Genomic DNA, 13,008 nt, shown 5'->3' on the forward strand with positions numbered 1-13,008 from the left:
GCACAGGCTTTTCCTGTACAGGATGTCATAAAGCTAGCATTTAAGAGATTTAATCAGGTATGCTAATGTCTTCTGAGTATCTTCCTGAAATTATCCTTCACTTTTTTATCATTTTGGGGCCTTCCTTCTGCAATTGGTATCTTCATTATTGGCACTGCTTTCTGTAATCTAACAAATAAGTCCATGTATAAGAGAAGGGACATGTATAATTTTTAACATTAGATAGTCTTTGAGAAATGAACTTAGATAAGTGTGACATAGCTGATCAACTTCTACAGTCCAGGTGTTGTAATGAGGGAGATTAGTAGTATAGTACAAACTACTACTTAGTAGTAATAGAGTACAAGCTTTAGCTGCTTGTAGCTGAACTTCTTATGTATAAGACCAGTACTGGTGATGTGCCAGCAAAGCAGCTTGGGAACATACACTTACTTTATTTTGGGCAAAATCAGCCAAATGAGCTTATTCCACTAATTGAATTATTTATGCCAACTCGCCTCAATTTGCATGGCATTAAAGAGAGACATGTAAAGTCTTATAAGTCGTACAAGTCTTCCAGACTTATAGGAGGCAGCAAAAAGCAACAGCTTGGGTGGTGGAATGAAGCCTGTTCTGCAGAGAATCAGTGCTGGGAAGGAAGTACTTTCTCCCCTCTCTGGCCTGTCTGTTCCTCACATTTGCAGCAGTTAATGCCTCAATTCTCTTGCAGGTCAGCTGGCCTCATTTGACTCTGTTCTGATTCATAGGTTTCTGATGTGGCCCATTGCTACATGCAGTAATTTTTATTGTTTCAGATCTGTAATTACAGGCATACCTGACTTCTGCCCAGTTTGTACCGAATGAAAGATAGCTGATGCTGCCACTAATTTCAGACAGGTCTGCAGATCAAAGATATACCAGCACCTTCTCCATTAGTAGCATCCAGTGATAGATGAACTTCATGTGTCATTGACTGGCTTCCAAATCACTCATTTGTAGTATGTTATAAGTGAAGTAATGATGCTCATACCTCTTCTTGTGTTATCCCTAATGGCCAATCAGAGTACAGTGTGGCAGGCAGTGGGCACTGCCCTACCCTCTGCTCACACTGTGACTGTCACTCAGAGCTGGGTAAGTAGCACCGAGTGCTGCTGCTGCCGCTCGATGCTTGTGCCTGGCTGCTGAGTGAGCATCATACAAATCGTACAGCATCATACAAATGACTATGTCAGAAAACACAAGACATTTAGCAAAAAGGTAAGTAGCAGTGCGCAGCATTTTCCATTTGGCTTAGAGGCAGTTCTGATCTTGCTGTTGAAAGCAGGAGGGAATCTGCAGCCCTCTGAAGCATGACTAATCAGTTTGCTGAAATGCTTAGCACTCTCTAGTTTAAAGTATTTCTTCCCTGTTGTTAACAGCAACAAATGATGATTTGTAGCATTTATGTGAGGTGTGTGTTCAGGTCTTAAACTCTTTGCTTGGGAGCTGCATCAAATGTCAGGATTCCATGGAACAGGATGGAAGGGTGCTGCTGGGGGTGGCACTGTGTTAACTTTTATTCCAGAAAAGATGCCAAGTAATTAATATATCTTATTTGTGCTTTGAGAATCAAGTGATTTTTTTTCTTTGTTATCTTTCTATTTCAAAGGGATATTTTGGAAAGGTTTATTTGTCTTCAGTGGAGTAATTCTGCATTGACAAGAAACAAATAAAGATAAAAATATGTAAAATGTTACTAGTCTAAATATGTTAAACCAGACAAGAATGTTTTATATAGTCTTAAATATGCTGATTGCTTCAGGGGCACAGGTTTTAAAAAGGGCAGATAAAAAAATCGTAATTCATATAAACAATAATTGGCAGAGTTTTAGTTATTATAGTAAGGCTCCGAATAGTTATGGGGACACTATATTGCATATTGTACAAGATGAATGCCAAGACTTGGTTAATCAATGTTTGCAGAGCACTTGATGGAAGTATTGGGCACAGAAGGATTCACAGTGTATCTGAAGTGTGATGACAACAGCCACTGTGAACAATGTCTTATAATGTTTCCCTTGAATTTATAATCCTGTTTTTCATATCTATAATTATGCTCTCTTTTTCTTTGCAGTCATTATTAAAACCAAACCCAAGCTGCTGCTGCAGTCAGTGGTTATTGCTGATGCTATCTGTTTGTTCTGTGCACCTCTGTCTTTTCCGTAAGGTGATACCAGGACTTTGCTTTCTGTTTTTCCTTTCAGCAGGCAGTGTACTGTGCCATTTTTAAAGGAACTAGTATAGTTTCTAAGTCACAAGACAGATCACTTTAGTTATTGCTGTTTGGAGTCAGGAGCATGGTGAGGATTTGTTTGTGTTATGTTGGGGGAGTTTTCTTTGTACAGACTTGTATACAACATGTTAGTGGAGTATAGCTCTTTGATTGTTAGATGCAGATGTTTCAGTGTCCTAACATTGGCCAGGTGACCTTAACTTTGTTAGTGCAAGGCTTTATTGTTTCATCTGTGATTTTTTTTGTCCAGCAATTCTGATGGTGATGAACTTGGGCCAAAACTATTCAGCTGGTCTGTATTATCTTGCTGCCAGTAACCCAAAGACCAGCTGAGAACCCTTGTGATGGGTCAGGCTGACATCTGAATGTTGTAAGGGAGAAAAGTACAGCCAGAGTAAGCTGCTGAGAATCTTCTGACTTTGAGATGCAGCAGCAGGAGGGGTTTTTATGAGTGCAGTAGCATTTCATAGCAGTAGGCACAACGTGGATTTCAACCCACCTGCATGTGTTCAGTAGTCTACTGGTCAGAAACCACGCTGAACATGAACTGAACTAAAGCAGGTGTTCCAGCAGCAGTCAATAGAATAATCTGATGCAGTTTGGGAATGTCTCATCCTTAAAGTGACAGCGTGATCATAATGTCACTAGCCTATAGTCTCTTGTCAGCTCTAGATACACTCAGATGTGCGTTGTCACCCAGTGCTTCTGTGTTCCTGATACCTGAGCTCATCAGATTGCCATGCTCCCACACGGTAACTTCTGCATGTCCAGGTTCTTATTTACATTACATGCAGTTTATTTTGTTTTCAGGAAATACAGGACTTGAAGAGCTTTCCACATGTCACAGGGCAAGAGCATAGTTAAAGAAAACCACCTACCAACATAATGGAAGTCACTTTCATCTTTTGCAATTATTGGAAATGGAATAGCAGGTTATACATGACAATAAGGCTAGAACTGCAGAAAGGAGGTTCAAGTGTAGCAGCAATGCACCAGTAGATGTGCTGAGTTTATTCTGTCTTCTTCTGGCAGGTCATCTACATCAGACCTCAATGTGGCATTGCGTGAGTGTATGGCAGCTCTGGATTTGTTTCTTAACAACAAGTTCTCGGATGCTTTGGCTTCTTTACAAGCAAAGTAAGTTGATTACTTTTACTAGTTTTCCTCCATTCAGTTCACCGTCTCTGAGGAGAATTGACTAGACAGCTAGTTCTGTGTTAATAGTTAATGAGACTGCATGGTTTTGTTCTAGAAGCAAGTTAATATGTTAAGTTTTGGGGAAGACGGAAGTGCTTTACACTTGGGTAAGTAAAGAGATTGATCAAAGGTAACTACAGAAAGCACAGAATTGTTGTCCAAAGAAGTAGCTCCTCAGCTGTAGCACAGTATGTGGGTTTCTTGCTCCTGGAAGAATAAAAACCACGGTTTAACACTTTATTTTTGTTTCCCTCCTCTTTTACCCATATTTTTCTGCATACTGTGAAGAATTTGAGAACCTACAGTTTTGTGTCTAAATGAGCAATTGTCCAGGAATTGCCAGGTTTCAGACACATTACTTTAGGTACGAATTCTTGGTTTATTGTCTGTTTAATAACCACTTGCAGAAACTTTCTCACAGCTTATTTGCAATTCAGTATTGTGGTCATGCACTGTCTCCTAATTACATTGCAGCCCAACATGTAATGAGTGGCCCAGCTGCAAGCAGTGAGCGAGGTAATAAAATAGCTTCTAAAAAGTTGTTGCATCTTTACGATGTCTGAATTTTCCTAGCCTGTCCTGAAGTTACCTGTGCTCTTGGCTTGGTGAAGTCTGTGGTTAAATCACATTCTTTCCCTTCAGTTTGCTCCATTTATTTTTGAGCCATCAGCATTTTTGAGCCATTAGCCTTTTTTCAGGCCACTGGAATGTGAAATAAGTAAAATTCATAGGTAACGCAGTAGTGTGTGTTTGATATGCATCTGCAGTAACTATAGTAAATGCTACATACCTGCTTTGTTGCGGTATCAGCCTCAGTCTTTGATGCCAGGATCTACAGCTTAACCATGAAAGTATGCTCTGTGAAAGACATTCATGACAAATTGTAGGCTCAGATGTATGGTTTTATTCACAGCAGTGTTGTTTTGTGTTTATATATCATCAGAAGTTATAATAAAAATGGTAACAAGAATAACTGTGTGTTTATTAAATTCTGACAGTAAAGCCCCTGTGCCCATCTGGAAATGCTTACTCAGTGCTTAGCATAAAATAAGGAGATATTTTATTGAAGGGGGTTTTCAGAACACTGCAAAAGCTAGCAAGGCTGTAGGGTTCTTTTTCTGTAAATCCATTTTTCTTCTGTTGCATATGGGTTTTATTCAGCTTTTATTGGGCTCTGCGGAACATATTTCATGAGCTGATCCTCTGGTTTTGTACCTGATCGTATTCTGCAGTGCAAAACCATTTTGAAACTGATTTTTCATGTTATTCCTGTTGCCTTTGGCAGTGAGGAAAATAGACTCGAGATCTTTGCAAGTGTAATGCAGAAACGGGATGCTAAATTTCCCCACAGATGATATCCATTATGGTCGTACTCCATCTCATTAGGGAATGACAAGAGCTGTAGAGTGGGCACATGTGGTAATACTGAGGATTTTCTTTAGGAGTCATCAGTTCCTCACTGTTGCCTTTTAGCATGCTGAGATTTGAAATTGGTTTTCACAGTCCATAAACATACTATCTTTGTTTAAAGAAATACTTTTCAGTTTGTACATGCCTGTAAAGAATTTCATATCACAGATTTTGCAGCTTTGCCACTTACGTTGTAGGACATACTCTGCTCTGTATTACATTATTGCAGATTCACTAAATTACTCACATTTGGCTTGCACAATAAGTGTATTTGCAACTGATTTGTACCATGTGTAACTGAGAGCAGATTTGGCAATGTATGAGAATTAAAATTGGAAGATCTTTCCTAGCCGCTTAGAAATAAATATCTGAGGATGATGTCTAGACTAGTGTTGAGGTAAAGCTCTTTTTCTCCTGTTAGAAAAGCAAATCCATCATAAAGAAGAGATCTAATTTCATAAAGAATTCATCTGGTCTTTTTGCTTCATGTTGCATAACTTTTCTTGTTTCCTCTTCTACCTTTCAGCTTTCAGAGTCAGGTTTCTTTATAATCATTAACAATCATTGTACAACATGATTAAATTATCTTGTGGTTTCTGCATCAAGTTTAATTCACCTTTCATATAGAGTAGTCATGCTACGTTGAAGAACTCTTAAGAGTTAAATTCAGTCACCAAACACAGCAGTGATTTTCAATATGTAACCTTTTAACTGTGACAATGAGTAGCACTGAAACTGTCTAGTCACTGGAGTGGGGAAAAAATATCATCTTCCTTCTCAACCCTGAGGTGCTTCCAGTAAATCGATTAAAAGCTGACTAGGTTTTAGCCCTCATGTAATTGCAAACAGATAATCATAAATCAAAGAGTTGGTCCTGGTGAGATGTCCCTTTCACTTCCCCAGGATAAATGTTTAATATTTATCCTGAAGGCAAGCAGGACATAATCACCTGATTTTGTCACACTTTGACATGCCAAGTGATCAGACATCAGCATCATAGTTTGCTGATGTCAATTCACTTGGGAGAATGGTATATAGTAAAGATAAATTCATTACATGGAGTGATCATTGAGGGAGCTGAGACACATCTGTATTGCTGCTTGCAATACTGTAAGAACAGTATGAGAGCAATTCTTTCCAAGCAGTTGGCTTTATTCTGAAAATAGTCTTCAAAAAGCATTTGCTGTTGTCTGGTGGTATGTTAATTCCAGAATGACTGTGTTTGAAAGGTAAATTCAGTGCTTTGATGTGGGAGTATCTCCAATGGGTCTGAAGAAATGATGTTATTACTCTGCTAGTTACTTGTGAAACTCTTACTGGAATAGTGTAATTCTGTGGTACCTATTTACTATCACTGGAATTTTTAATATAAGCCAAATTTACAGTATTAAATGTTATCTTGTATATTCTGATCTGTAAAAAGTTTAAAGAGGTTACTAAGGAATGGGAGCCTTTTGTAATGACTGTTTCCATGGTGTGGTGAAATGTTTTTGCCCTTGTAGAACAAAAGCAAACATGAGGGTGGAGGAGCTTTCTCTGAGAACTGATCTGGCAAAGATAGTGTGGGACTGTCAAACTGAGAGTAGTGAAAGAGCAAAGGGAATTACATGGAGGCAGAGTGAGGAACTAGATAGTGTTTGCATAAAGATCTTGCACAGCTCTGCAGAAAGGTTGAGTTAGCTATTTATTGTAAAGAATGTCAAGAACATGAAGAAGGTCATTATTTCTAGGGCTTTTTTCCTCTTTTTATGCCAGGTGTCTACAAGAAGACAACTTTTATAGCCACTGTAAAGAAATACATTACTGTCAGTACCTGACCTTGTTGCTCTCACCTCCTAGATCATAGAATCATAGAATAGTTTGGGTTGGAAAGGACCTTGAGATCATCCAGTTCCAACCCCCCTGCCATGGGCAGGGACACCTCACACTAAACCATGTCACCCAAGGCTTCATCCAACCTGGCCTTGAACACTGCCAGGGATGGAGCATTCACAACTTCCTTGGGCAGCCCATTCCAGTGCCTCACCACCCTAACAGGAAAGAATCTTCTCCTTATATCCAATCTAAACTTCCCCTGTTTAAGTTTTAACCCATTGCCCCTTGTCCTATCACTACAGTCCCTAATGAAGAGTCCCTCCCCAGCATCCCTATAGGCCCCCTTCAGATACTGGAAGGCTGCTATGAGGTCTCCACGCAGCCTTCTCTTCTCCAGGCTGAACAGCCCCAACTTTCTCAGCCTAATGGAAGAACTTACTAGATTCCAGATCTTGGAGAATGGCTTAAATCAAAAAGGTTCAGGGGTTCTCTTGTTTTTCTTTCTGTGGAAGCCCATGTGGTCAGTCTAGCATGTTGTTTGGGCATTGGGTGGAACTTCTGATCAATGATGAGGAAAGCCTTCAGGCCTTGTGTGACCACATTCTCTTGGTGCAGTTTCAGCTTGGGCCTCTGTTTGTTACTCATGGGTGCACTGAACAGACTTGGCTGGCCTTGCAGGGCCTTGCTCACACTGTGCTGTTGGATTTGTTTTACTTGTTTGAGGCACCTTGATACTAAATCAGGGCGTGGATTTGAGCGTGGGGTTTCCGTAACCTGTCCTGCCTGCTGGATTCCTGTGAAAGCATCCACAAAAAGGTTTTGGGCACCATGTTTTCACAAAAAATACCAGCCCCTAGGTTAATCCTGAGGTCAACCCAAGCCAAGCTTTTTGGTTTCCGTACTTCAGCTGGAGGGGATTGCTGTCACTCTCCTTGCTTTTTCAAGCAGGAATAAAAGTGTTCTCCAGCAGCTCTCAAGAAGGGATAGTACTACAAGATCATGACTGCACATAGTTGGAGAACAGGCATGTGGCATAACTCCCCAAGTGCCTAAAGATATTAGTTATAATCCTCTTACTCAGCCATGTGATACCAACTACTGGGATAAGTCATTAATCACAATATTAGTTTTATTTATGTCATAAAGACTTGTTAACTCCAGCAATGTCCTGGGAAAAGTGCTGCTGAGGAATCAAAGAAGAAATAAAAAAGGTATCAAGTTTCCTTCTATATCCATCTGTATGAAATGCAGGCCTTAAAACTCGGGGCAGTATGCCAGGATGGAACTGGCAATTTTAATTGTATAGGTAGTATAAATAGCATAGAGAACTCTTATTTGGTTGTATTACTACTCACATCCCAGCCCCTGATAAAAATAAAGAGTAAATTTGAGTGTTGATAAATACCAGTTGACTAATGATAAACATTATTATTATCCTCTTTAAATACTAGAGACAAAATAGATGAAACCATTGATTAGAGCAGGGGTGATTTGGTATCAAAAGCAAAGTATTGGAGAGGGAAATCCTTCTTCACCCCGTGTATGTGAAAAGCATCAATTTTCCTTTTAGTGCCGTGAATTTAATACTTACCTGCTTTGATTTTGAAAGCAAATTTCCACCATTTTGAAAGAGAACTATTTTAATGCCTTCCCTGTGCTTTGAGTTTGAACCTTGGGAAGAGTTTTATTTTAATAAGTATGAGATGAAGTGTGTTTCTCTGCACCCTCTGAGGCTGATGAGTAATCAAATGAATGGGAGCACTTCATCAGGCTGGCATTTTATAGTATGTTCATTTTTTGGTCTGCTTTACATTATCATTCTGCTGAAAGGATCATGGTCTAGAAGGCCAGGACAGAGCTGTTCTGACTCCACTGGATTTTTCTTCTTGAAAGAAAAAGGTAATGAAGTGTCTCAGTACTAGAAACAAACACCAGAAGTATACCTATTGAGAATAGGTGTGCTGAGGGGCGAGATGCTGTTGAAAGGATATCCTTGTGTGACTGCAAGTATTTTGGAATGTTTCCTGATATATAAATGGGGATCTACCTGGTCCATTCTAAAATGATTGAAATGGCAATTGTTGCTCTTCAGCAGTATTTGTCTAAGTCGTGCTATTTGTCAGGGGTGGATTAGCAAGGTCTACAGAGAGTTTCTGAGGCAGGAATTCATCTGAACTCGCCCTTCAACATATTTCCCAAGTTGTCTTTATTGGACCTCTTCACCTGAAGGTATTTTGATTCATTGGCAGAGGATTAGACTAAACGTAGGTACTGTCTGAATGCTGTAAATGTGTGCAATATATAACCCTTCTTCCTGCCAGAGGAAGGAAGACAGCATCTTCCTGCCTGTAGGAGTTAATTGTTTTTCTTGCACTAATGCCAGAGTTTTTGGCTTTCTGCAGAAGAGGCACCATCTGAAATCCCACAGGATAATATTTCAGTTGAACGGATTGGGGTGGAAGGTTGGCGGAAGGGGAGCAGAGAAAAAAAGCTGTAACATCTGACATGGGTTGGAATGCTTCTGGTGGGAAGAGCTGTTTGAAGAAGATTCTATTATGGCCGTGGTTATAGTATTGTGTTACTTATCTCCTTTAGTCTGTCCTGGGTAAACATCCCAAATTAGAAGAAGAATATCTGGATTTCTGCCACATGTTCTCATATTGATTAGATACTCCATTAAAAAACCAAACCCCACATAATTCTGTCGTCCCTGAATGGCTCAGCCATGTGGTTAATTCCTGTGCTTTTGTATATTAAATACCTATCCTCTGGTCGGAACTGGATCATTTTAGCATAGTTATTGAAACTGGAGCTGTAGGCATGGTTTCCTGGACAAATCTTGATCTCCTTGATTATTTTGCATGTCCTCTGTATTTGATTTCTAGTTTATTTAAACCTCGTTCCCATGAGGCTGATACATTTCTGGAATTGGATTTATATTTCTTTTTTACAAGTAATAATATAATCAAATCAGCTGTGCTTTGCATCTTGTGTTTTCTTTCAGAACTAAAGAGAGTATGTATCATGCACTGACTTATGCCACCATATTGGAAATGCAAGCAATGATGACATTTGATCCTCAGGACATACTGAATGCAGGAAACACAATGAAGGAAGCTCAAGCTACTTGCCAAAAGTAAGTCAATAAATGCGCCCTTCATGGGAAAGTTTTGAAAGAGATAGAGGTGAAAAAAGGACATCTGAGCTACAGAAATCATAGGAAAACTGAAGTCCTGATGTCAAGAATACCTCTAGTCCAGGTGCCTGTTCAAAGGAGGGTCAGTTGTGAGGTCACACCACGTAACTTTGGGTTTTCAGCAGTCTGGTCTTGAAAACTTCAGTTTACTGCAATATTTCGTGTCAATTAGGTTTTTGTTCTGTCAGGAGCCCTGATTCTCCAGTGTCTGGAAGTTATTTACCGTTTACAGACACTGCAAAGTCTTCCTAATTGGTGATAGCACTGTGGCTAGCTGTGTGTGAGTCAGCTGTGCTCCCACTTCTGTACACACATGCACACATACAAAAGAAATCCAGAAGTCCCCTTTTCCCCTTCCTTCATCGAGACAGATTTCCACACACGAAGGGTTAAAGACAGATCCCAGGACCATGTTGGCTATGCTCTGTGTGGAATGTGATGAAGTTTGTGTATATGGTAAGATGGCAGAGGGTTGGTGAGCACTACAGGTATGTTAGTGACTCTGTGGGTGGCCAGCTGAAAGATGCTGTACTCTGTTGTTGATGCTTTGTGTTCACAATGACCAAATTGCCTTTTCCTCAGATTTAGGAAGAAATCTACAGTAGCTGATTCTATCAACAACCTTGTGCATAGACAAAGCCTTGAACACTTCACTGAAGGTAACATTAACATGTTACTCCTTTTACTTCTTACTCCTTCCCCCGCCCCCTTCTCTTTTTCTCTTTTCTTTCTTTAATTTGAATTGTGTAGCATTGTTCACCCAATGTGGTGAACATTGTGTGAACAATGTTCACCCAAATGGCTGATTTGGCAGCTGCTGTGTCGCCATATCCAAAATCACTAACTGATTTTGTTGATTGCTTCCTTGGCATTTGCAAAAATTGCTGGGTAAAGAGTTACGTAGAAAGAACTCATGAAATGACTAGAAAGGTTCTAGACCCAGGAATTCCTGGAAAACACCAGAGGAATTCCTGCAAAGGTTCTGTAAGTGTGTGTTGTTTCTGTTTGGAAACTACTGTTCCAGTAGTCTAGCACCGAAAAACACTGCAGCAAATTTGGAAAGGCTTTTTCTCAGTTTGAGCTTTGTGATGTTCTTCCTCTATTAATGGGCTAAGTGGTTTTTCATGACTTTTTATGGGATTGATTTGTTTTCTTTCCCCCTCCGTGTGACACTAGAGGAAATCCATGCAGAAATTTGCTATGCTGAATGTTTACTTCAGAGAGCAGCACTCACATTCCTCCAGGTATGGATTCCTGCATGGCTCTTTTTGGGGGGGAAAAACACCATACACATTTCTTAAAATGAAGGAAATGGTAGAAGATCATAGTTTGACCTAATGGTGTAAGACCCTCTTAACAGGATTAAATCTGGTGATGAGATAGTGGAATGCTTCTGTTAAACAGTGCTGCCTGTCTTTGAAAGAAGGGGAGCTCTACCTCTTCTTTGAATTTTATCTATCTAAACAAATGAAGCTTGGTTTGTTTGCTGGTTCAACATTAGCAGTACTTACTTGGGCTCGAGTTTGCAACTGAAATTGTTAATCATAGTTGAAGTAACTGATTTTTCTTCTTGATGTGACTGTATTTGCTATATGACAGTGGGATCTCTTCATCTGTGCAGAAGGGACAATAAAAGTCACATTCACAAAGGGCTTCTGCTTCTTGGCTCGAACATACTGATAGAGAATGAAATCTAGGTGGTGATTTTATAGTGTTTGGGAACTGCCAGATGGGCTCTGACTAAGGTCGCTTATAAACCATGTAACCTTTTTCAGCGACCTGTCATGCCCCTTCTCCAGAAATTATTGCTTCATAGCAAAACCAGTAATTAGAGTAGCTTCTCCTGAAGATTTTTAGGGTGTTGATGATGGTGACTTCATGGTAGGATGCAGGACTTTGAAATGGCCACAGTGTAGCTCCCTATTTCCATATTCCTTTGGTTTGAGTAGCCTTTAGCACTGGGGACAGTTTGGGACAGCTGTGAAAGCAAGGTTTTTCAGAACTCAGTTGTGTCTGTAAGAAAGGAGTGTTTTACTTCAGTGTCTCTTGGTTTTAAGCGCTATTTTCGCAGGTATCTGCTTTTAAAAGTGTTTATAGATACATGAGAGATTTGAGAGTAAGAAAATAATTTCTTGTCCTCTTCTGCACAAAGAATGTCTCTCTATTCGCTTCCTCTTCTGTTCTGTGCTTAATGTTTCATGAAGGGGTTTTAAAAATTAAACAAAGGCACCTGCTTCCAACAGCTGTTGCAGTGGGTTAGACGTGATGCTTAACAAAAATGACCAAATCCAGTTGAAAACACAGAAAAATTAGTCTCAGGTTTTTTCAAGGGCTGGACTATTCTCACATCAGTTATCTCTGTTGTTGGTATAATGAGTATTTTGAATTTAAGCATTTGAAAGCCATCTTGATTCCTCTTTCAGTTTTCCATTCAAAGGAAAAGATAACTGAATCTTTAATTATGGTTAGGTATGCAGTATGCCCCCCACCCCACAACCCCCTCCCCAGTTGCTAATTAAAAATTGATTTTTGCTTGTGATTGGGATTCGTGTGTCTGGGGATGTATCCTCAGGAATTATATGTTCATTTATGGTGCATAGTTTCTGTCCTCAACAATCACAATAACGTTGCTTAAGGATGACTTTAAAGGACACAGGTCTTGTTGCAGACTGTGGGAGTAAGCCCCTGCCCTTCAGTTCAGTCCATCAGGCTTCCTATTGTAGTTCATATAAAGCAAAGTCTGGAAGAAGCTCAGCTGTGACTTTGGTTGGATTGAGTTATTTTCCTTACAGGCAGATGGAAAGCACTTTGGGGCAGGTTCTGTCTCTTTGTTTACATGTCAGTGAGCACAATTGGGCCCTGTTTCTTTAACAATAACAGCAAAACTACCAAATGTTCATCTAATCTATGCTATATTCTCCACAATGCTTCATACAGCCTCTTAAAATACCATCACAAAACCCATCTGCTAAAACACATGTAGTCTTCCTATCCTAAAGTAATAGCAGATACCAAAACAAACCAGAATGACAGATTATATTTGATGAGCGAGGCAAGAAACTGCCACCAAAAGTTACAAGGCTAAAGAGTTCTCTCTTTGGAGTATAGCTGTAAACTTATGGTCCCCCAGACACACTTT

The 13,008-nt window shown here is 39.8% G+C and overlaps 1 protein-coding gene across 2 annotated transcripts in view; it reads left to right on the forward strand.

The window, feature by feature from the left end:
- TTC39A (tetratricopeptide repeat domain 39A) overlaps nucleotides 1-13,008 on the forward strand; it is a 45,541-nt gene that overhangs the window by 8,322 nt on the left and 24,211 nt on the right. Inside the window, exons 1-5 of one of the 2 annotated variants that reach the window (XM_061344822.1) lie at nucleotides 1,118-1,236; nucleotides 3,284-3,388; nucleotides 9,678-9,809; nucleotides 10,452-10,528; nucleotides 11,046-11,113. In XM_061344822.1, coding sequence (XP_061200806.1) covers nucleotides 1,199-1,236; nucleotides 3,284-3,388; nucleotides 9,678-9,809; nucleotides 10,452-10,528; nucleotides 11,046-11,113 — 420 coding nt within the window. In that variant the 5' untranslated portion in view covers nucleotides 1,118-1,198. Of the gene's footprint in view, nucleotides 1-1,117; nucleotides 1,237-3,283; nucleotides 3,389-9,677; nucleotides 9,810-10,451; nucleotides 10,529-11,045; nucleotides 11,114-13,008 lie in introns of those variants that run through there. The other variant, XM_061344823.1, reaches the window with a different exon arrangement.

Source organism: Neopsephotus bourkii, unplaced genomic scaffold (assembly GCF_033783945.1).
Source record: "Neopsephotus bourkii isolate Nb327-2 ecotype Australia unplaced genomic scaffold, CSIRO-AGI_Nbou_v1 NB_234, whole genome shotgun sequence".
Taxonomy (NCBI): domain Eukaryota; kingdom Metazoa; phylum Chordata; class Aves; order Psittaciformes; family Psittacidae; genus Neopsephotus; species Neopsephotus bourkii.